Source organism: Indicator indicator, chromosome 13 (assembly GCF_027791375.1).
Source record: "Indicator indicator isolate 239-I01 chromosome 13, UM_Iind_1.1, whole genome shotgun sequence".
Taxonomy (NCBI): Eukaryota; Metazoa; Chordata; class Aves; order Piciformes; family Indicatoridae; genus Indicator; species Indicator indicator.
The window spans coordinates 7,486,744-7,508,093 of NC_072022.1; the positions used below are offsets into that span (position 1 = coordinate 7,486,744).

The following is a 21,350-nucleotide window of genomic DNA, read 5'->3' on the forward strand; positions in this document are numbered from 1 at the left end:
ATCTAACCATAATAGTCCTGGTTATTTAATCAAATAGAAGGGCTGAGTGAAGTTCAGGCCCCATGTGAGAAAGGAACGTCTTTTTGGAAAGGGCTTCAGTGCTGGGCTATTGAAAGCTCACGCTGGGTGTAATGGCACCATGCCTTACCCAAAGTATTTAAAACAGTTTGACTTTCTCTTCCAAGAATAAATAAAACATTTCATTGTCCCCATTGTCAAAGTCTGTGAGTTCTAACCCGAACGCCTTCCAAAAGAGGAAAGAAACAATAAGCATCTCAAACAAATGTATGCTTTATTGGATTCCCTGACTGTGGGACAGGTTGTCTTTTCCTCATAGCAGTCAGGTAGAAGATCCAGAAATCTAAAAAGAAAACAAGGGAAGACTTTATTTTGGGTGTGCCTGTGAGTGGGAACAGAACTTGGGGCAATTTTGACTTTCAGTGATTAATTTATCAGTTGAAAATTTTTATTAATGTGAACAGATGCAGCTGGGAGTGAGATAAATGAGATGGCTGGGAAGGTTAGGTGGTGAAGTGCTCAACTGGCTGTCCTTGATGTGACTGACTTGCTTTCCTAAATCCTCTTGTTAATGTGTCTTCACCTTATGGGAGTGCTTTTATGTTAATAAAGTGGTCTGAAAAAACCTGCAGGCCAGTTAGGGAGTAAGTCTTGAGTATAGTATTGGCTATAGTGCTTCATCGTGAGCTACGATGTGGAGTTTATTGTTAGATGTTGAATTATCTTTCCTCAATGTAGCACGTATTCCACTATAAACATTGCAATTGCTATTCCAGCCTGCAAGAAGTATACTTTACAAAGAATACACTCTACAAATGTAAATACAATTTTGGTTTGGTGATTGTTGGATACAATGGTCTTCCTTAAGCCTAAACACAGAAACAAAAGCTTGTATTATAACAGAAAACCCAAGATGGGAAGTGATAAAATAGGTATTGAGTGGAGGGCTTTGTTAAAATTTAGCTGGTATACTTGTAAAATTTCCATGTATTCATTAAACTATTATGTCATTCTTATTGTTAGAGCTTGGTTAGTTGACTAAAGTGTTAAGCTTTGTTTGGAGTACAAATTATAACCTTAACTCCTTTCAAAATGTAACTGGAGGATTTTTGATCTTCCATAGTTCTCTTAGCTTGGATGTCTTACCCAATCATTTATTGTACATTATGTGGATAACTTTGTATGTAAGGGTTCAGCCACAAGATACTGGAGAACTGTAAATTGCATCAGCATCCATTCATGTAAGGTCCAAATCTCAGACTGAAAGCCCCTCTCAAGGAGAGTATCTTTTGTGTTTGCAGTCTGGACTGCAAACTTCTCTAAATATTGGCATGTTAAAATAATACTGAAAGCTTTACAGATAAATTAAAGTTAGATGTATAAGCTGCTCAAAGTGCATGTTGGAGTGCACATTTGATCTTTGTTTCTTATGGTCACGCAATCATTTGGCCAAAAGTCTGGGGATCAGGTGTGAAGTGAGCAGTTTCAGTTTTGAAGTGGCCTTTGAGTGCCATAACTTAGTTGTGGAGGCAGGCAAAGACAGGCTCTCTCACAGTGCTGTCAGGCTTGCCAGGTGGTGTTGATAAGCCTCTAATGTTATACTGCAGCTCAGCTATGTGGAGTCATCCAAGTGCAGGGTGTAGGGTAATCCCTTCAGCCCTAAATCACTGCTTATGGTCCCAGATGCTACGTCGAAGTTGTCACTGATGGTGGGGCAACAGTGGTGCAGAGAAGAGGTGCAGAACTGCCTCACAAAGGCACTCCAGTGTTGAGGTCCTTGGAGATTGTAAGAAAAGATAAAAAAGAACTTTGGAAGATACTTGGAGGAGATACTTGGGCTAAGGAGAGGAGGGTTGGATGAATCAGATTAGCAGACTGTTTGGAGACAAGATGGTATATCGTGGATTTTAACAGAGCATTCTTACAGGCTTTAAAATCAACTCCTAACATTTGTTACCGCACAGCTGTTTAAAAATAGCCTTTTAAAAAAGTATTTTCAGTAACTGCAGGTTCTGCCAACCTTTTCAAAGGCAGCCAGTGGAGAAATTTGTAGGAAATAGTACCTTATTTTCATAGATGGTGAAATAGGACCACTTATGTAAAGGAAGACTGGAAAATAAATGTGAGACTTATATCCATGGCACTATGAGCAGAAGCTTTGGTTTCAGCTCTTGAAAGCTTGAAATATTCAAGTTTGTGGCTTTCCATTTTTCTTTTTTCCTTTTGTGATTGATTTTTTAAAGTGTGTGGCATCTTTTGTGATATGGTTTGAAAAGAATATATACTCCTTAAAAATTTTTTCTTTTTATATCATCTTAGCCTTGTGTCTTTTTTTTATTTGTGGGTACAGAACATTTTAAATGAAGTCAGCATTTTTAGATTCTGCTTTTCAGGTATTGTGTGAGGAACTCATTGGCAGTTGGCATGGGCAGGAGCTGCAATTTCAAGTAGTAATAGCTGATAAGAGTTTTCCTTCTATTTTTGTAGCTCCATTTAGAAGTGTGCTTTTTCTAGAGTGTGGTGTGTTGAGCTCTACCTAGAACTACTTTTGTCAGCTGTTGGCAGTTCTAACATCAGATTAAATATTACACACGTGTTGAAAGCAACTCTGCACAATCAATGTTGGCAAGGGTTTTGTAGGTTTCAGTGGCAGGATAGCAAAGGTGATCTTCAGTCAAGAACGGAATTTTTTTTTTCTTTTTTTCTTTCCTGCTGAGAACCCTTTCTGTGGTCTGGGGAAAAGAGTTCTTCATACTTCTGCAGTAACTTTGAAGAAGAATTTTCATTATTTTTTACTACTAGTAGCTAGCTAAGAAGTACTTTGTTTTATATGAACATGGGGGTCTATTATAACATTCAAATTTTGGAATATTCTTGATATTCAGAGCAACTTCTGGCATTTGGCCTGAGTTATGAGTGCAGAACTGTCTTCAGAAGCACCATCTCCTTGGATGTACCAAGTGCTTCTGTGCTGCACCTGATGCACAGCCCTCAGAGTGATGTGGAAAGCTGGCTTGTAGAGAGGCACAAAAGAACACACTTTGCCTTTGGCCATTGCTTTGTGAAATTTATTGTCATTCTATTGTGCTAATGGGCATCAGCTGCCCAGTCTGCATTTTCATCCTTTCTAAGAATTCGTATGGCTTTTGAAACTGAATGTGTTCTCAGAAGATACCTTCATAACTCTTCCTGTCCTGTTACTGCCCTTATTTGATTTCTAATTTCATAACTGGCAGGATGGCAGAGATTTAGCAACAGTTGGTGTTCTGTCAATGCAGAGCAATTGCTTGCTGCCTATAGGTCCATTGCATGAATGCTGAAAACTTTACCATAAGGTGTGGGAAAAGAAACTTGGTTTGGGAACTGCTCTCAGTGTGTGGAAATGGTGTGTTCCTGGAACACAAGTCCTGGTGGTGAACATTGCCTTTGTACCTTTCTTGCAAGGTCAATTCCCTCTTGTGATAGAGGACTTGAGAGTATGTCTCTAACGTGCTGAAATGTTTAATTTCTGAGTGACTGAAGTAATGTTTAGCTTTGTATTTTCAGAATAAACCAGGAGTTTTCTGTGTTTGGGCAACTACTCAGAATAAAGTTCTGTCTGGAGAGGGGAAGGCTCAGAGGAGACTTTATTGTGGTCTTCCAGTATCTGAAGGGGGCCTACAAGAAAGCTGGGGAGGGACTTTTCAGCATGTTGGGTAATGATAGGACTAGGGGGAATGGAGCAAAAGTGGGTAGATTCAGATTGGATGTTAGGAAGAAGCTCTTCCCCATGAGAGTGGTGAGACACTGGAACAGGTTGCCCAGGGAGGTGGTAGAAGCCTCATCCTTGGAGGTTTTAAGGCCAGCCTGGATGGTGCTCTGGGCAACCTGATCTAGTGTGAGGTATCCCTGCCCATGTCAGGGGGCTTGATACTAGATAATCCTTGAGGTCCCTTCCAGCCCTGACAGTTCTAGGATTCTAAGATGCTTGTCTGCTATGCAACAGGAACTATCTACAGTTAAGAGCAGAAGATATTTTTTTTATGCATAAATCTGAAAGACTTGTAGTGGCATCAGGCTGTTTAGAAACTTAATTTTCAACTTCAAAGCTGTGAAGTATCTCTAATGGAGGGTATATTTGTTGTAAATAAGTTCTGAAAAGGGTTTTTAGTCTTTCAGTAGCCCTTAAAGATGCCACAATGCATCCTTTTAGACCCAGGAGAGCCAAATGGGTCATTCAGTAAGACAATAGATGAGAGGGTAGGAATTTGATTGATGTTTGATCTATATCGTTATCTTTTTCTGGACAAGTCTGTCATCTTTTATTTTTGGATCTTAATTCTCTTCCTGTAAAAGTTGACAGTGCTTGGTTTATTTAATGCCAGTGATTATGTAGGGAGCTGAGGAAGATTGACTTCTATTAATGTCTGCACGGAAGTGGTTTTAAAATTGAGCCTGTCTCTCACTTTTTCTGCCTGCTTTGCTGGATCTTTTCATGAGCCCTTCGTGTTCTTACCAAAGCGGTGCCAGTTGATCCTTGTTTTGTACAGCAAAGGAACTTTTTTTCTGCATTGTTTGGGCAGTGACCAGTTTACCTGTTGCAGCTTTATAGCACTTGATCTCAAAGGCAGTATGCGGTTGCTCTGTGAGAAACTGTTAATTGCTGAGAGTGAAAGATGAAATTCTTACCTGCTGCCCTTTCTCATCCATAAGCTCCTCAAAGTCAGTGTCACTGTCTTCATTCACCACAGCTGTAAATACGAGGAAGGGTTTGGTCAGAAGGTTGTGTGGCAGATAGTATCAGAACTTGTGCATAGACCTGGAACTGTCTGCAGGCTCCTGGTGAGGCTTTTGGGGGTTGAATAGCAGGAGCTGGACCAGGCGGCTGATGCCTGGAAGCGCAGCCTCCGGCCAGCCCGGCCACAGTCCTGCAATTGTTTGGCCACACTGGAGGGAAGAGGGAAAAAAAAAAAAGGCATTCCAAGCAGTGCCAAATTTTCTTTGATATGTTAATCTTTTGATAACAGTTTGAAAAGCCCTTGGAGACTTTTTTTAGGTTTCAGACAAAATAGTTCATTTGTCAGGACTTCCCTTGTAGATAGGGTCTCAGTTATTAAGAACTGCCTCGCTAACTCATGATAACAAAAGCAAGTGCAGAGGACAGCTGCTGGACTGCTTGTTGGTAAGAGAAACTCTTTCAGTTATCTCAGGATTTTTACAAATCTGAAAAGAGTAAACCAGGGAATGTTTCATGCAGAAGTTTGTAAGTTTATTTACTTGGGTATTTTAAGCAGACAAAGAATGACAGGGCATAAGCATATATAACAACTTGCTGTTTTTAAAATGCATGAACATAGGTGAATTTTACTAAAGACTTGGGCTGTCAAATTTACATCTGAGAAACTTGGTGTCTAAATTACCCAGCGACTTCAGGAGGTATCAGAAGTTTTCTTCATTTGTAGCTGTAGTATTTCTAGACCTTGGAATTTTTCTCTTGAAATTATGAAACTTCAGTTCAAACTTAGAAAACTGGAAGAAGAGAGTAATGGCAACAATGTGTGCATGCTATAGCAGAATTACTTTGTAAGGGTTATGATGTAGTTGGGGGGAAAAAGTGCTGAGAACAGAGGGAAGTTTTCTCTGCTTCCCACCTCCAAAATCAAAATTAAAGGGTAAAATTTGTGCTGAAGTAGTGTGCTAATTACACAAGCTATTAGAAAACTGACTTCGGATGAGCTGGTAGTTGAGAAGTGAGGCTTGCAGAACTCTTCAGGCTTACTGTAGCTCTTTAACAACATTTTCCTTAGTAAATATGCTGTGGGTTCTCTTGCAGCTTTCATACCTTTGTTACAATTGTTTATTGCCTGTAAATATTTTGGTAGAACTGCTTGATATCCTCAGTCAGGATAGTTCAACAAGTAAATATTGTTGTAGTAATTCACAAAAGGTGCAACGTTTTCTTCACCTTGAAGAGGATGCTTGTCATTTTAAGGTCTGTAGACTGCTCTAATTTCTCCAGGGATCAAATTTGTGATCTACTTCAGCTCTAAAATAACGTCAGCTTGTATCTGAAACTGCAGGTGCTGTCCTACTGATAATAAACACTTCAGGACAGAAGCAAATAGCAAATGGAGTTTAACTTAATTTTAGGGGGGCAAAGTTTTAGATTTATTGTTTAAACTTGATTCAAATGTGTGTGTTTAGAGGGACACAAGTCCAGGCACTTCAGCATTTGGCTGCACTCTTTGTTAAATCTATACCTATGTTCTAAACTTTCGCAGGAGATTTCATTCTTAGTGGCAAAAAGCATTTCCTTTACAGACCCTTTTGATACTTTCTACCTTTATACCTCTAGAATATGCTTAGCTGTACAGCAGTAGTTTAATGAGTAAAAATACTTTTAAGTGGAGCAACAGTAACTTTCAGAATTTCCTTTGGTTTTGGCTCCTTTCTTTAAAAGGAACAAATAGTGCTTTTTGGTTGCTATGTTCAGTTATTTAAAGGAAGGAAAGGACTTTTCTAGCTATTCACTTGTGCTGGAGCAAGGCTGAGTAGCAGCCCTTGCATCAAAGGCACTTTGAGTATTTCTGAGTCCACGTTGCTTCTTGTGAGTGGGTTTCAACCTCACTTCCATCTGAGTACTAATAAAATGCCATACTCTATTGTAGGCTGAAAAGTCAAGGGTTGTATTTGAATATTATAGAAGGAAGTAAAGATCAAATGCAGATTGCTTAAAGTCTCTTCTGAATTGGTGAGAGGCTGTTTCTTTCCTTCAGTCTGACCCAGCAATCTGAAGTCACCTCCAAAGAGGGCAGCTGTAGAGACCATGGTAGTGGTGTTCAACCTCAACTTTCAGCAGGGCAGTGAGAAACAAACCCACAGCAGTTATGCATTTGAACTCTTGATAATGAACTTGGGCTGATGATGTGCCCAAAAGGAAAATATTGGAGAAAGAGTGCTGGTTTTTGTTGCTCAAGAGTAATGATTTTTCATGAACCATTGAATAAGAACAGTTCTCTAATATTTTCCGAGTTTAGAGATTTGAGTTTAATATGGAAAATTACAGGCAGCACATTGAAATCCTGAGAAATGTGTATGTGTGTTAGTTGAAGGTTGTTCAGTAAATGAATCTGTATAAAGTAATGCAGATGGAGCTAATGATTCGAGTCGAAAATAGTCATCCAGTGCTCCTCGTGTATTCCCCTTGTGATTCTACCCAGCTGTTCAAAGAACTCATTCAATCATAGGAATTATTGCTGGTGCTCTGTGCTGAGATTTCCCTTCATGCTTCTTCAGACCAACAGCTTGACACTCCTTCCCAGCAGTGCAACAACCCTACATTGAAGAATTGCTCTTCTTCCTCCCCCTGCTGCAGTGTCCCATAAGGTGCCTGTTCTGACCTGTTTGCCACGTGGAAATCTCAGTTGAGAATTTTACTGATCTTGAGGCTGGCTGCATTTGTTTTGCCTCCTGGTGCTTTGCAGTATCAAGTGCAGCTGTTTCTAGGTATGTTCATCAAGGTTGGAGTTTTGCCTCCAGGCACTGTTTTGGATGTTGCAGTATGCTGTAGTGGGGAGATGCAAGTTTGTTTGAGAGCAGGCTAGTTCAAGTATAATAAATCTAACAGTCCTCTCATGAGGCTGTGAACTCTTATTAGAAGTATAAATCTGTAAATGCACAAAACTTTTCCTGGCTGTATGATTCCTTGATTGAAAATAGGGTTTGTGTGGTGTACATAGAGTTGTTTGGTGTTAATAATTTGAAGATTGTTCTCAGGAGCTTTCTTAGCAATCCTGTGTAGCTTTAGGACAAATTATAAATTATATAAATATAAGAATAAACAATCACATGTGTATACACACACATATATATATATAAAAAAATATATGCAAATATAAATTTTCCCCCCCTCAGTATAAAAAGCTGTTTAGTGAAGAAAAGTAGCAATCCACATAAAAATATGTTTTAGAACTTGCATGACTTGTGGAACAGATAAGGCTTAATTCCCAAGTTCATCTACAGTAACAAAAGCATTCAAGCTTTCAAATGTGCTTCTTCCTCTAGGACATTATTCAGCAGTGGGAATAGCTTCCTGAGGAGACTCAGGTTTGGTCAGCAACAGAAATCTTCTCTGTTGAGTTTGTGCTTGATTTGTTGGCTTGGCTGGAAAGGAGGTGGTAGCTTGCAGAAAACACGTGAGGATGTGATGATGCTGATAAACTGCAGGAGTTGGGAGGAAGGACCTTTTGAAGTTGGCATTGCTGCTGAATATAAGTGCATGGATCCAGGGGCTGGCTTTGAGAGGAGCTGACTTGGAGTTTGGTGATTTGATTTGTAAAAATCTTGGGGAGTTAGACAGCAAAAAGCTTGGTAATGGTTTTGCTTTTATCATGAAGTATTTTAATTAGTGGCATCCTAGTCTTCAATGAATGGCTGAGTTGAAGTGGATATCACCTGTGTGGTTTTGGGTTTTATTCTTTTACCAGCTTTCTGTCTGAAAAATTGTAATTACAGTAACTGCTATGACAGCAAATACTTAATACTTGAGGACTTCTTATATGCTGTGGCAGTAAGTGCTGTCTCCTGAGAGATTTATAGGTGCAGTAAATAAAGTTAAAGGCTCTGTAATGTCAGTGCAGGGGAAGACAGTCAATCCATTTCTTGGCAGGCAAGTGCTGGCTATTCAATGGGTCCTCTGGAAATAAATTGTGAATAATTTATAATTAATGAAGGTTAGATGCAGTTCGAATTTCAAAAATGTAACTGTTTGACTTGGTGTCCTTTATTTTTCTTTGTTTATGTGATGTTGAAACTTCTAATGGAGCTCATAGTACATTGTAGCCTTTTGTTTGTAGTAATTCCCTATTGAAACAGACAGCTTGGTATTATTTCATGCCTCTTCCCATTCCTGTAACTTGTGATCATAATCTGTCCTCCAAGCACCTCTCAAAATTTGCAGCTGTGAGTGATTTATAGTAACAAACGAGTCCATTGTTGCAGATTGAATGGTGAAAGAATTAGAAAGAAAAAGCTAAGTGACTGTTAAACTGTCTTGATTTAGAAATATTAAACTGGGGACTAAACTTTTTTAGGATAAAGTTCTTTGCTCAGATGACAAATGCACTTTTCAGGGGTACAATGTGCTTCCTTTTGAAAGATAGCCTGGCTTCTGAAAGCATCTGGCTTGAGCTATTATGTATAGAATGGTAAAAATGTGCAATCTTGACCTGCTTTGAAACTTTTTTTACAGGTTTAATTTATGTTTCCATTGTGAAGTTTGTAGAGTGTACCAAAAAATGCTTGCTGCACATAGAATATAACCAAGTTAAATTGCTGCAAGCCCCTTTCCCTCCTTTAAAGCCTGCTGCCTCTGCAATATTTCACTTGTGTTCATGCAGTGTTCAGTCTTAAGGCTCTTCTAGAACAACTTGGGTTGTTCCTACTGGAAAGTGGTAACAGTGCTATTTTAAGATCTGTATTGTCAGTGTGTTTCTTCTTCTGTGAGTGCATACAGATAACTGAAACCAACCTAATACTCACATCAGTAAAGTTGCCTCAGTTTTCAATTCTTTTGTTCTTAAAGGTCTTCCATATCTCAAGTTGAGAAGCTCCATATCATACTAAAAATGGAGAAAGAAGAAAAGAAATTCGTCAATAAAGCTGAGGAAGATGAGATGGTAATGAGCACTGTTCATCTGTTTTTATACAGTGGAAAAAAAGCACATTTTCATGGTGTTGGGTTTTTTTTTTTTTCCCTCTAAATGGGACATACTACATCAGGAAGTGGACTTTCTCAGTTTAAAGCAATTTATCACTTTCATAAGGTTATCTTTGATAATATTTGGCATTAAGTGATCTGGTCTTGGGATAGGGAATGTTTTTGTTGAAAGCCTTTTCAAAGATGCTGGTTTGCCCCCAAAGAAGCACTAACTTCTCCCACTGTCTTTCATCCACCAGTTTTTATTGGTAAGGAGTGAATACTGGCTCCAGTGTTTTGGGGATAACAGAGAATGGGGTTTGTGTCTGCTTCTTGTCAGCTGAGAAGGCTGCAAAGCAAACTTGTTGACAAGCCTTTTCTTAGGAAAGGAGTTTAAACAGTTTCTTATACTGTTCAATGAAAAGCACAAAAAAAATTTGCAAGATGTTGATGTCAATATGAACAATGTGGGTGGGACTCAATGGGAAACTTCATTGCCATTTTGCAGCAGGAAATATAATCTAATGATGTAATGTGAAACTCAGGAATGTAACACACAATGTAGTAAGTCACTGAATTATTTTCTGTTCCTGGCTGTCATCAGGTTAAGTTGGTACTTGCCATTGACCAAGGGACATTTAACACTTTGTGGATTTTTTTTAATTGGAGAAGAGGATTTTTTTCCACCCAGTGCAAATTACAGAACCCTTGGCTATGTGGCTTGTGGTTTCTGATGTTTCACAGTAGCATTCTTGCTAAATGGCAGGCAAAATAAGTCATTTTCTCTACTAAAATGTAGTGTTTGATAAATGTATTTACAGGCTTGTTTAGAAAGCATGAATAGGCTGCCCAGGGGGGTGGTTGAGTCACCAACACTGGATGTGTTTAAAGGTCACTGAGATGTGGTGCTTTGGGATGTGATTTAAGGCTGAGCTTTGCAGAGTAGGGTTGGTGGTTGAGCTTGATGATCCCAAGGGTTTTTTCCAACCTGAGTGATTCTGTGATTTTGCTAGCATCAGTAATTCAAAACTATGCATGCTAGCTAATCAAATGCTAATGTGGCAAAATCAGCATGTGATAAACCCACATCTGCTTTTGCTCATCAATGCTGTGCTGTGTCACAGTCAAAAATTTGGGTGTTCACTGAGGATTAAGACAGGTTGTGTGGCAACCTCAGTTTGTAAGGATCAGTGCAGAGGGGAGGCAGGCCTTTCACTGAAGTGTTTTAAACAGTACAGATCTTCTGCCTTTGTCAGCCTTCTACTGATGTTTGTATTTCTGACTGAGCAAAGCCGTGCTCCTTTTTGTTGCCACTCTATCCTATGTTAAGTTTGTAAAATCTTCTCTTCCCTCAGAAAACAAAATTTGACATTTGATTAGCTTTAAAGGCCATACCTTGTGAAAAATGAATGTTGACTTCCTGAGCCAGAGTAATGAAGAATGTCATTGTTTGGAATTCGTTGCTTTGTTCCCACGCAGGAGATCTATGGCTATGATCTGTGCCGCTGGAAGTTGGTGCTAGTTACTGTGGGAGTGATCTGCTCTGGTGGCTTCCTCCTCCTCCTCCTCTACTGGATGCCTCAGTGGCGTGTGAAAGCAACATGCAAAAGGACTACGCTTAAAGACTGTGAAGTGGTTCTGCTGAGAACAACTGTAAGTCTGTGTGAGGATGTGCTGCTCACTTGGCAGTGGTGTCTCTTGCTGCTTGCTGAAATACACAAATCCTCGCCTGCAATGTAGACATGACTGATCTACAGCACTGTGGAGCTCTGCTCCTTGGTACTGCACACATGGGAAAGGTGACAGTGTTTGCAGAGGACATGGCATTTGCTTGTCAGGAGGACGGAGCCAGGCTCTTCTCAGAGATGCCCAGTGATAAGATAAGGAGCAATGGGTGCAAGCTGGAGCAGAGGAGCTCCGTTCCATGTGAATATAAGGAAGAACTTTTTCACTGTGAGGGTGACAAAACACTGGAATAGGCTGCTCAGGGAGGTTGTGGAGTCTCCTCTGGAGATGTTCAAAACCTGCCTGGATGTGTTCCTGTGTGACCTGCCCTGGCAGGGAAGGTTGGACTGGATGATCTTTGAGGTCCCTTCCAACCCTTAATGTTCTGTGCTTCTGCAAATTTTAAGAATTACATGAATGCTGTTGTCACCAAAAGTTACAGAACAAATACCTTGTTCAGACAACCTGAGAACATGGTTTTCAGGTTTTCTCTCCCTTGTCCAGCAAAGATGCATTTGTTGACTCAAGGTGTAACTGTGCACCCAACTGTAGTTCAATTTCAAGTGATTTTTCTTCTTCCACAATTGCTGTGTGCAGTCCCTGGTTATGATCTCCTAGTAATTAACTTGAAGTTGCAGAGTGGATGTAGCTGAATGCATAACAATCCCATAGTTCCTTCTAGTACATAACAGCTCTATTAAATTATGAAGGGCTGAAGATGGCAACATTCAGGAGCCAAGACTCATGGTTAAAAATCCCCCAGACTTCTAGTGCAAAAAATATGCCTTCAGAATGTATTCTTAAGGCAGCTGATAGTAACTTTTGGTATCTTTTGTAGCTGTGTGTGGGCTCTGCTACTCTGTTGTGAACACGTTTTACTAAAGCTTGTGAAATGCTGTTTCAGTGCTGTTTCAACCAACTAATTTTTTTTCGCCTCCCTTTTTAAAGGATGAATTTAAGATATGGTTTTGTGCAAAGGTTCGTGTTATGCCTTCTTTGGGAGCAAATCCATTGCAGAACCCTAACCCTGTTGGACACAAGGCTTCAAATGGCCATGCTGTTCATTTCTGTGAATCTGCTGCAGAAGAGAATAAAAATGATCTGAAAAAATATCTGCCTGTAAGTAAACCTGCTGATTGTCCCAAGTGTCTCAAGTAGTATCTGGAGTAAACACACACAATATGGTACATGTGAGCTGTTACTTTTGCCTCAAAGTCTTACTCATTTTTTGGGTGGAGCACAAATCTTTCCCTCAGTAACCTGTTACTGGAGACTGAGAAGTGCTTTTGTGATGGTTTTAAGACTGTCTTTTTAATTTTTCATCACAAAGTTCGAGCAGAGAAAGTGAAAGAATGTAAATAAGTCACTATTGGGTGTAAGAGAGCAAAATACTGATTATTCTAAACATGTCCATTGGAGAGATAGAAATGTTTAAGTATCTCTACTCAAAACAAGGTTGGGGAGTTGGGCAGTCTCAGCTTGCTCAGCTTCTGTCTGCTGCTTCTTTTCTGGCTGAAGATAACACACTGACCTTGACAAGCTAAGCTAACAGCCTCTCTGCTTCTTCACTCTCTGTCTTCTGCCAGGAGAGTCTGGGGGGGGGGAGTACTTCTGGCTGGGGGTGAGGTCCCTTGGGGGAAGCAAAGAGGGCTTGGTTGTGCTTTTCTGTTGATTGTACCTATTTGTGAATGTTGTGGCTAGTGTCTATTTGTACAGATTCATTGCATTTCATCACAGATTGTAGATCTGCTTGTAAATACAGCTTGCATTTGCTTCCAGACTGAGCCAGCCTGGTCATTGTTGGTGTGGGAGGGGGATTTCAGCTCTCACACTGTTACAGCTTTAAAGATGATTTTGAAAGAAAAGTGTTCGTTTTTGAGTCAAGTGGGTTTTTCTTCCTAAATTCACTTCCTTGCTGCTTGCAATGGAGTCAGAAGGGAGGTGTTAAGCTTTTACTCTCTCTGTCTGTTGACCTTGCAGATTCGTTATTTCACACATCACAGCGTGAAGTATTTCTGGAATGATTCACTTCAAAGTTTTGATGTTGTACGGTAAGGATAGATTTATTTTTTTCCTTCTTTTGTGTGATGCTTCAAACTGTATTTTTAAAGACAATAAAGCAGCAGACCTAAGAACATGGTGGAAATTGGTATCATTTTCTGACCATCTGTTTTCAGCTCATGGAGATTTTGTGTGAACTGCAGGGAGATTTTAATTCAGTCTGACTTTGGAAGGAAAGTATTTGTTTAATCTACCTTTAGCAAGTGTGCTTTGTGTAGGGTGACAGGTTGCAGGCCTCTGCAGGCTTTTTTTGCCTGTTCTTGGAGTGTTATTTGAGAATCAGAGCACCTGTTTATAGAGAATAGTTCTCCTATAAATGCTTAAACTTCTCAGGGAATAATTTAGGTTTTTTTGCGTTGCTGCTGAGCTAGACTCAAAAGGACTATCTAGGAAGAGGGGAATTCAGAGAGCATCTTATTGCTCACCTTGGTGTAGTTCTGCTGCTACATTGTACTACAGTTGAAATGAATTTAATTCCTTTTGTTACTTTTCAGTAACAAACCATTCTGTGATTTTAAGATCAGGTGTCTTGCATTGCCCTTGAGGCCAAGAAGGCCAGTGCTCTCCTGGGGTGTATTAGAAGGGGTGTGGTGAGTAGATCAAGAGAGGTTCTCCTTCCCCTCTACTCCGCCTTGGTGAGGCCACATCTGGAATATTGTGTCTTGTTCTGGGCCCATCAGTTTAAGAAGGACCTCAGGGAACTGCTTGAAAGAGTCCAGCATAGAGCCACAGAGATGCTGAAGGCAGTGGAACATCTCCCTGCTGAGGAAAGGCTGAGGGAGCTGGGGCTCTTTCGCTGGGAGCAGGGGAGCCTGAGGGGTGACCTCATTCATGGTTATAAATGTGAAGGGTGAGTGTCAGGAGGATGGAGCCAGGCTCTGCTCAGGGATGCTCAGTGATAGGACAAGGAGCAGTGGGTGCAAGCTGGAGTGGAGGAGTTTCTACATGAACATAAGGAAAAACATTTTTACTGTGAGGGTGACAGAGCCCTGGAGCAGGCTGCCCAGAGAGGTTGTGGGCTCTCCTTCTCTGCAGGCATTCCAAACCCAGATGGACACGTTCCTGTGTGACCTGCCCTAGGTGATGCTGCTCTGGCACGGGGGTTGGACTTGATCTCTCGAGGTCCCTTCCAAACCCTAACGTTCTGTGATTCTGTTTTTCAGAGGACAGTACTAGCTACACTTACAGAATGTGATGCTCTGTCTTATTCTTTAATCCAGCAGCACTGTTGCATGGTGTTAGGGTTGAAGAAAATTCTTTTTTTTTTTTTTTTTCTGATGCTACTGGTAAGGCCTAGAGCTAACAAGCTAAATGAATGCAAAGCTTCTCCGTTTTTGAAAACTGCTTGTCAAAATAAGAAGCTCAGATCAGAAACACAACCCCTTTTCAACTTACATCAGTGTTCATTACATTGAACCATCACGTGGAAAAGTCCAAGCACCACATATAAAAAAAAACAAAGAAAAATACTCAATTTCTCTAAGAGGAAAGATACTCTGCAAATGTTTCTTCTGTTTGCAGAAAATGTGTGTGCAAATGGAATGGGAAGTTACCAGCAATGACAACAATTTAAAGGAATGATCATAATAGAAGAAGGTAGAAAACTGAGCACTGCTTCACTGGGAGGTTGGAAGTGTCTCAGTTCATGTGTTAAATAATGAAAAGCTTTGTGTATGCATCTTTCCTGTTAAGCCTCCCATGAATTATAGGGATGCAGATAGCAAAGCTTGTCATTTTGTTTTACAGGGTTGTTTTCATGTCTATAGCCTTTCTAATTTAAATTGGTTAAAGGGAATCTTTTCCCCAGTTGAGATTAAAAAAACACTCAGGACTATACTTTTATGCTAAGAACAGGTATGGGAAAAAAAACATGGGACTCCGTGTGCTTAGGAAAGATGTTGTTCCTTAACATTTAAGCAGTAACTTGAAACTTGGCATTTGTTGGCTGTTTGACTGTGCCTTTTGATGTTCTTGTGATAACTCAGCCAATTGATAAGCCTTGGAAAAATCTCAGATATGCCTGTGAAGTTATGTGAGCATTTATTCAATCACATTCTTGCTGATATGCCAAACTTTCATTTGTTTGGTGTATTAGCAGTGACTGAGCCTGAGGGGGTTCTCCTCCCCGCTACTCTGCCCTGGTGAGACCTCACCTGGAATATTGTGTCCAGTTCTGGGCTCCCTGGTTCAGGAGGGATAGGGATCTACCTGAGAAAGCCAAATGGAGGGCTATGAGGATGATGAAGGGACTGGAGCACTGCCTTGTGAGGAGAGGCTGAGAGACCTGGGGCTGTCTAGTCTGGAGAAGAGAAGACTGAGAGAGAATCTAATAAATGTCTATAAATATCTGAGGGCTGGAGGTCAAGAGGGAGGGGGGACAGGCTCTGCTCAGTTGCACCCTGGGATAGGACAAGGGGTAATGGATAGAAACTACAGCACAGGAGTTTCCACCTCAACAGGAGAAGGAACTTCTTCATTGTAAGGGTCACAGAGCACTGGAACAGGCTGCGCAGAGAGATTGTGGAGTTGGAGACTTTCAAGCCCTGTCTGGATGTGTTCCTGTGTGACCTGTGCTGGATTCTATGGTCCTGCTCTATCAGGGGGATTGGACTTGATGATCTCCAGAGGTCCATTCCAACCCCTAACATCCTTTGATTCTGGGTGATCTGTGACCACTTGTTTGGTCAGGTACTGTGGCTGAGCTGGACACCTTTATTTAGCAATTGTATAACAGAGGAGAAACATCTGGATCTGACCCAATACTGGCAGAGTACTAAGTCACTTTTGCACAAGATCAAATAGAGACCTGAGTTTGCTCTAATATTTCTCCAAGGTGAATTAGGGATGATTATGTAGTGGACTGCTAAATACCACCTGCCAAATAAATAGCTGAACTTAAAAATGAGAAATAAGCCAAAAAGAAGTCTTTAAAAAATGGCCTTCATTTCTTAATCTACTCTTTGGTTTTTTGCAAAACCCAGGAATTGGTGTTACCTAATAACATGGTAGAGAACCAAGTTAATATTTGTAAAGAGTTGGTACAGGAGTCTGAGGGCTTGACAGTAAAATCCACCAGGCAAGCAGCCCAGCTGTAGTGATCCAAGCACTGTATTGTGAAGATAGGTTCACTCTGTGCAGGTTATTGGGAAAGATGGAACAGTTTGATCACATACACTTAGCATGACACAGAAGGGAGACAAATGAAGACATCTTGAGCAACTCCTTTGGTTGTGAGAGCCTGAGTTTCATATCATTGTTCTTTTTATAATAGCCTAATATTAAGATCACTGTTTAAACACAGGAAACACAAGTGTAATTATTCTTCAGCTAAATCAGACTTGGTCACACAGCCAGAGAGGATGCAACTTTGACCTTGTATGTCTGTTTTGTTTTAGCTAGTGTCAACTGAACCTCTGAGTGAGCTGATGAGTGCTTTATGTAATAAACTATGTGCACACAGGGGTTTTTAAATAATGCCCTGGGAATTCAGTGCTATAAAAAGCAGCCAACATCCTGCTGGAAGCTTTGCATGGACATTGCACACATAGATTTGTGTATTTGCATATGAGGCACTTAGTTTTAGAGACCCAATCTTAAACCCACTGTTACATTCCTTTTTGTGCAGGAAAAGAAAAAAGGAATAATTTGGGATAGAATGGGAGGAAAGGCACAGTTATTAACTTAAAGGATTTGTAGATGATCATACAGTTATTTTTAAATAAAAAAAAAGTTAGGGAAGCCTTGTAAGTGTGTGGCCAGATGAACATGTTAACACTTCCACCTGTTTTTTCACAGTTAGTTGGCAGAAACATGATTCTAGCCTTTGCATTAGTGGGGATGTTTAAAGCCTTCCCTATCCTCTAGAGAATAGAAATAATTGTTATATGCAAGTCGTGTGAGGAGCAGCTGAGGGGGAGCTGGGGTTGTTTAGCCTAGAGAAGAGGAGGCTGAGGGGAGACCTCATTGCTCTCTACAGCTCCCTGAAAGGAAGGTTGCAGCCACATGGGGGTTGGTCTCTTCTCCCAGGCAACCAGTGACAGAAGCAGAGGACACAGTCTCAAGCTGCACCATGGGAGGTTTAGGCTGATGTTAGGAAAAAATTCTTCACAGAAAAAGAGATTGGCCATTGGAATGGGCTGCCCAGGGAGGTGGTGGAGTCACCATTCCTGGAAGTGTTTAAAAAGAGGCTGGATGAGGCACTTAGTGCCATGGTTTAGTTGATTAGATGGTGTTGGGTGATAGGTTGGGCTTGATCTCGAAGGTCTTTTCCAGCCTGGTTGATTCTGTGATTCTGTGATATGCACAATAAAGAGTTTTTCTTCTTCAGTGGGACAACTCTGAATCCTTTTAGTAGATAACTTAATAGATATCCAATATAAAAAAAGATTTGTGTTTGAACAGTGCTGTTTGTCACGTCATCTCCGAAAGCTTTTTGGAAGGTGATGATATTTTCCTGTGTGTTTGCTAGAAAATGCCTAGATACTGGGCAGGATGTGTCTGATTTATTAGAGTTCAGTACTTGAGATGATCCCACAGCTGTAAACAGAAGGATGGTTCAGGTGTGCTTGCTTATCTGCAGATCTTCTAAATGACATCATTTGCTTTCACAGTGCATATGTGAGATGTGTCTTCCAGTAATAAGGAAGCACTTAAAATGTAGGCTGTACTTTACCGTGGATAAAAGTTTGATATCAAGATGCTGCAGAGTAGCTTCAGTATAGATTTGATAAATTGTTAGTTGTTTCTAAAATTCCCATTACTACTTAGAGACAAATGAAGGTGATTTGAAGAAATATTAACCATTTTGATCTTTTTCATATAATGTTCTATAAAACTTGCTGACCTTTCCTTTAGAGGGCTTCGAATACTACCCATGATAGTATTTGACTTAATTGTTTTAAGTATATCTTGATTTTGATTGAAATGGAGCATTTCCCTTATGAGGAGTGGACCATCTCCCTTGTGAGGAGAGACTGAGGGAGCTGGGTCTCTTTAGCTTGGAGAAGGGGAGACTAAGTGGTGACCTCATTCGTGTTTGGTGACCTCATTCGTGTTTGGTGACCTCATTCGTGTTTAGAAAGATGTGAAGGGTGAGTGCCTAGAGGATGGAGCCAGGCTCTTCTTGGTGATGCCCAATGACAGAGCAAGGGGCATTGGTGGAAGTTGAGGCATAGGAAGTTCCTTGGAAACATGAAGTAGAATTTTTTTCACAGTGAGGGTGACAGAACACTGGAACAGGCTGCCCAGGGCTGGTTGTGGAGTCTCCCTCTAAAAGCTGCCTGGTATGTTTCTGTGTGATCTGGTATAGGTGATCTTGCTCTTGCAGGGGTTGGACTGGATGAGCTTTAGAGGTCCCTTCCAACCCCTAACATTCTGTGATTCTGTGAAATAGATACAATTGTCCTGCAAAGCAAGACATGTTAACTAGGGGACTGCTTTTTCAGTATCTCATTGGTGTCTGTGGTTGTGACAACAGCTAGGACATAGGGAATCCATAGACTTTGTTCTTTTACAATGCAGAGTAACTCTTGGCAGAGACCTAGCTCTTGAGCTACTGAACACTTACTTAAGGAACCTGATTATTTAAAATTAACTCCCTGACTTTTCCCTTTACACAGAGGTCTAGATGAATCTACATTCTGCTCTTCAATCCATAATGAACACAGCACAGGACTGACAAAGGGAATGCATGATTACAGGTAATACTACAGCATGTGAGAGAAGATTTGGGTGTGTTCTGTTACCTGGGTTCAAATTGTTAACAAAACTAGAAGGTGATTTAGTGATTGGTGTTTACAGGCAGGCTCTTACACTTGCTTCAGAGAAGGCTGTTAGATGTATGAAATTCTTTGTTTGCCTATACTTGAATAGGAACTAGGCTCTGGTATGTTGTGGCTTACTTTTCTCAAACTTTATTGATCATGAGAATTGGAAATACAGCTTGGAGTAATTGGCAAATTTCTGATATCAGTTTTACTACTTAATTTTGAAATAAAATGAGCATACAAAAAGAATAGCAAGTAGTTAAAGGGAAATTTGGCAGCTGATGTAAAACAAAGTAGTTATTTTTCCCACTTAATAGACCTTTAAGTGACATCAATGTTACCAAAATGTAGTGTCATTGTTAGGGGGCCTGTATGGGTTCAGAGACAAATAGACTAATTCCCAGTGGAAAAAAACATCAGGAATTCTTTAGGTGTAAAGATGCTCCATTTGTCTCTAGCTGTAAATTGTTGAAGGCTTGATGGGAGCACTGTGGGTGATTTGCTGCTGCTTGTTTTCTTTCTCATCCTTGTCTGGTGGTCATTGTGAAAGAGGGGTTAGTGTAGAAGATGGCAAATATAGATTATTGCATGCCAAGAAGTAGCAAACCTGGCCTAAGCTGTAACTGATTTCTTGTTTTGGGAAGATCAGTCTGAGACTTTCCAGGTCTCAGGACATTAGCTTTAATTTTAAAGGTTAGTTAATGTTGTAGGTGTGTCCCATAGCTCACATGAATCCACCTCTGGGTGGTTGGGGTTAAATACATTCTTCACTTTTAATTCTGGTTGGCAAGAAATAGCTAGGGGAAAAAAACCAGTATTTTTTTAACATGCTATTTTAGACTAACAGTGTAATTTATGCTTCTCAGGGGACAGCTGAGCTACATAGGTAGAGAAAAACTTAGTCTAGAGAACACCTTTAACTTTAATGGTACATACTTCAGGGATTTTTTTGTTTTTAGTTCTCAAATGTGAACAAGAATCTTGAATATATATTGTGAAAATGTAGATAATGTACTTGGGTATTGGTGGTATGATTTTTTGATACATTAACTAAACTAGAATAATTAGGGTTCTGTTGCATTCTTGGCTATTGTTTTTCCCCCAAACATTCTTAAAGTTTAAATTATGGAATATATTCCTTAAGAAGATCTTTTAAGGGCTTCTTTATGTCAATGTCATTTAAACAGTTCAGGTCCCACCCAAGGTTAGTTTCTTCTCTCACCTTTCATGATTTGCCTTTCTTTGTGCTCAGAATAAGATACAGAACTATGATAAATATAAGGGGCCACAGATCCAATAGTGTTTTATACTTAGACATATTAAAGGAATTCTTTTGAAGTGAATAATGTTTCTAATAAACAAATTTACTTTCTTTTGAATTTTTTTTTATTTCTTTTAATGCAGAAAGGCATTCTATGGAGTGAATGAAATTGCTGTGAAAGTGCCTTCCATTTTTAAGCTTCTGATTAAGGAGGTAAGATGTTTTCTTTGACAAATGAAAAAAAAGAAAAAAATGAAAAAGTACTTTAAGTACAGTGACTATTGGACTGGTCTTCAAATATTAATGCAAACTGAAACCTGCCTTCAGAGCCCAGCACTGTCTAAAAATATGGACCTTTATTTTTGAGCTCCTTTAATTTGATAGAGGCCTTGGCTGTAAGCACTTCAGAACCTGGTACCTCAGCAAGGCCATTAGAAGTGTGTCAGGATTCTGTGAGAGGATGTGCATCTTACTTGTTTCTTGCTGCTGATTTCAAAGATAAAATGACTGATTGTGTCATTATCAGCCCAGGGATTATACATTGCAACATAGGCATTGAATCAAGCATGTTCTTGCATATACTTTTGTTGGATTTATTTCATTTGCTTTTTGAATAATGGCTTTGTTACCCATTTGCATGAAAGAAACTTCTGAACAAAGAAATGTGCCAACCTGAATGGAGCAAAAGCTTGAGGTTGCAATGCATTTATTAATAAACAGATAATAACACAAATGAATTTAAGAATTGTAACTTAAGGTCCATCAGATGTTCCTATGACTTTTGCCTTGATGTGCAGGGGAAAATACATCCAGTCTTAAGTATGTTTGTGTAATTTTTTGTGCT

At 40.0% G+C, this 21,350-nt stretch overlaps 1 protein-coding gene across 3 annotated transcripts in view; it reads left to right on the forward strand.

Annotated features, from left to right (window-relative positions):
• The first annotated feature begins 9,623 nt into the window (after nucleotides 1–9,623).
• Nucleotides 9,624–21,350, forward strand: part of ATP13A3 (ATPase 13A3) — a 40,110-nt gene continuing 28,383 nt past the window's right edge. For 2 of the 3 annotated variants that reach the window (XM_054385700.1, XM_054385702.1), the window contains exons 1-6: nucleotides 9,624–9,674; nucleotides 11,174–11,347; nucleotides 12,368–12,550; nucleotides 13,400–13,470; nucleotides 19,099–19,179; nucleotides 20,650–20,719. In XM_054385700.1, coding sequence (XP_054241675.1) covers nucleotides 9,624–9,674; nucleotides 11,174–11,347; nucleotides 12,368–12,550; nucleotides 13,400–13,470; nucleotides 19,099–19,179; nucleotides 20,650–20,719 — 630 coding nt within the window. The remainder of the gene's footprint in view (nucleotides 9,675–11,173; nucleotides 11,348–12,367; nucleotides 12,551–13,399; nucleotides 13,471–19,098; nucleotides 19,180–20,649; nucleotides 20,720–21,350) is intronic. The other variant, XM_054385701.1, reaches the window with a different exon arrangement.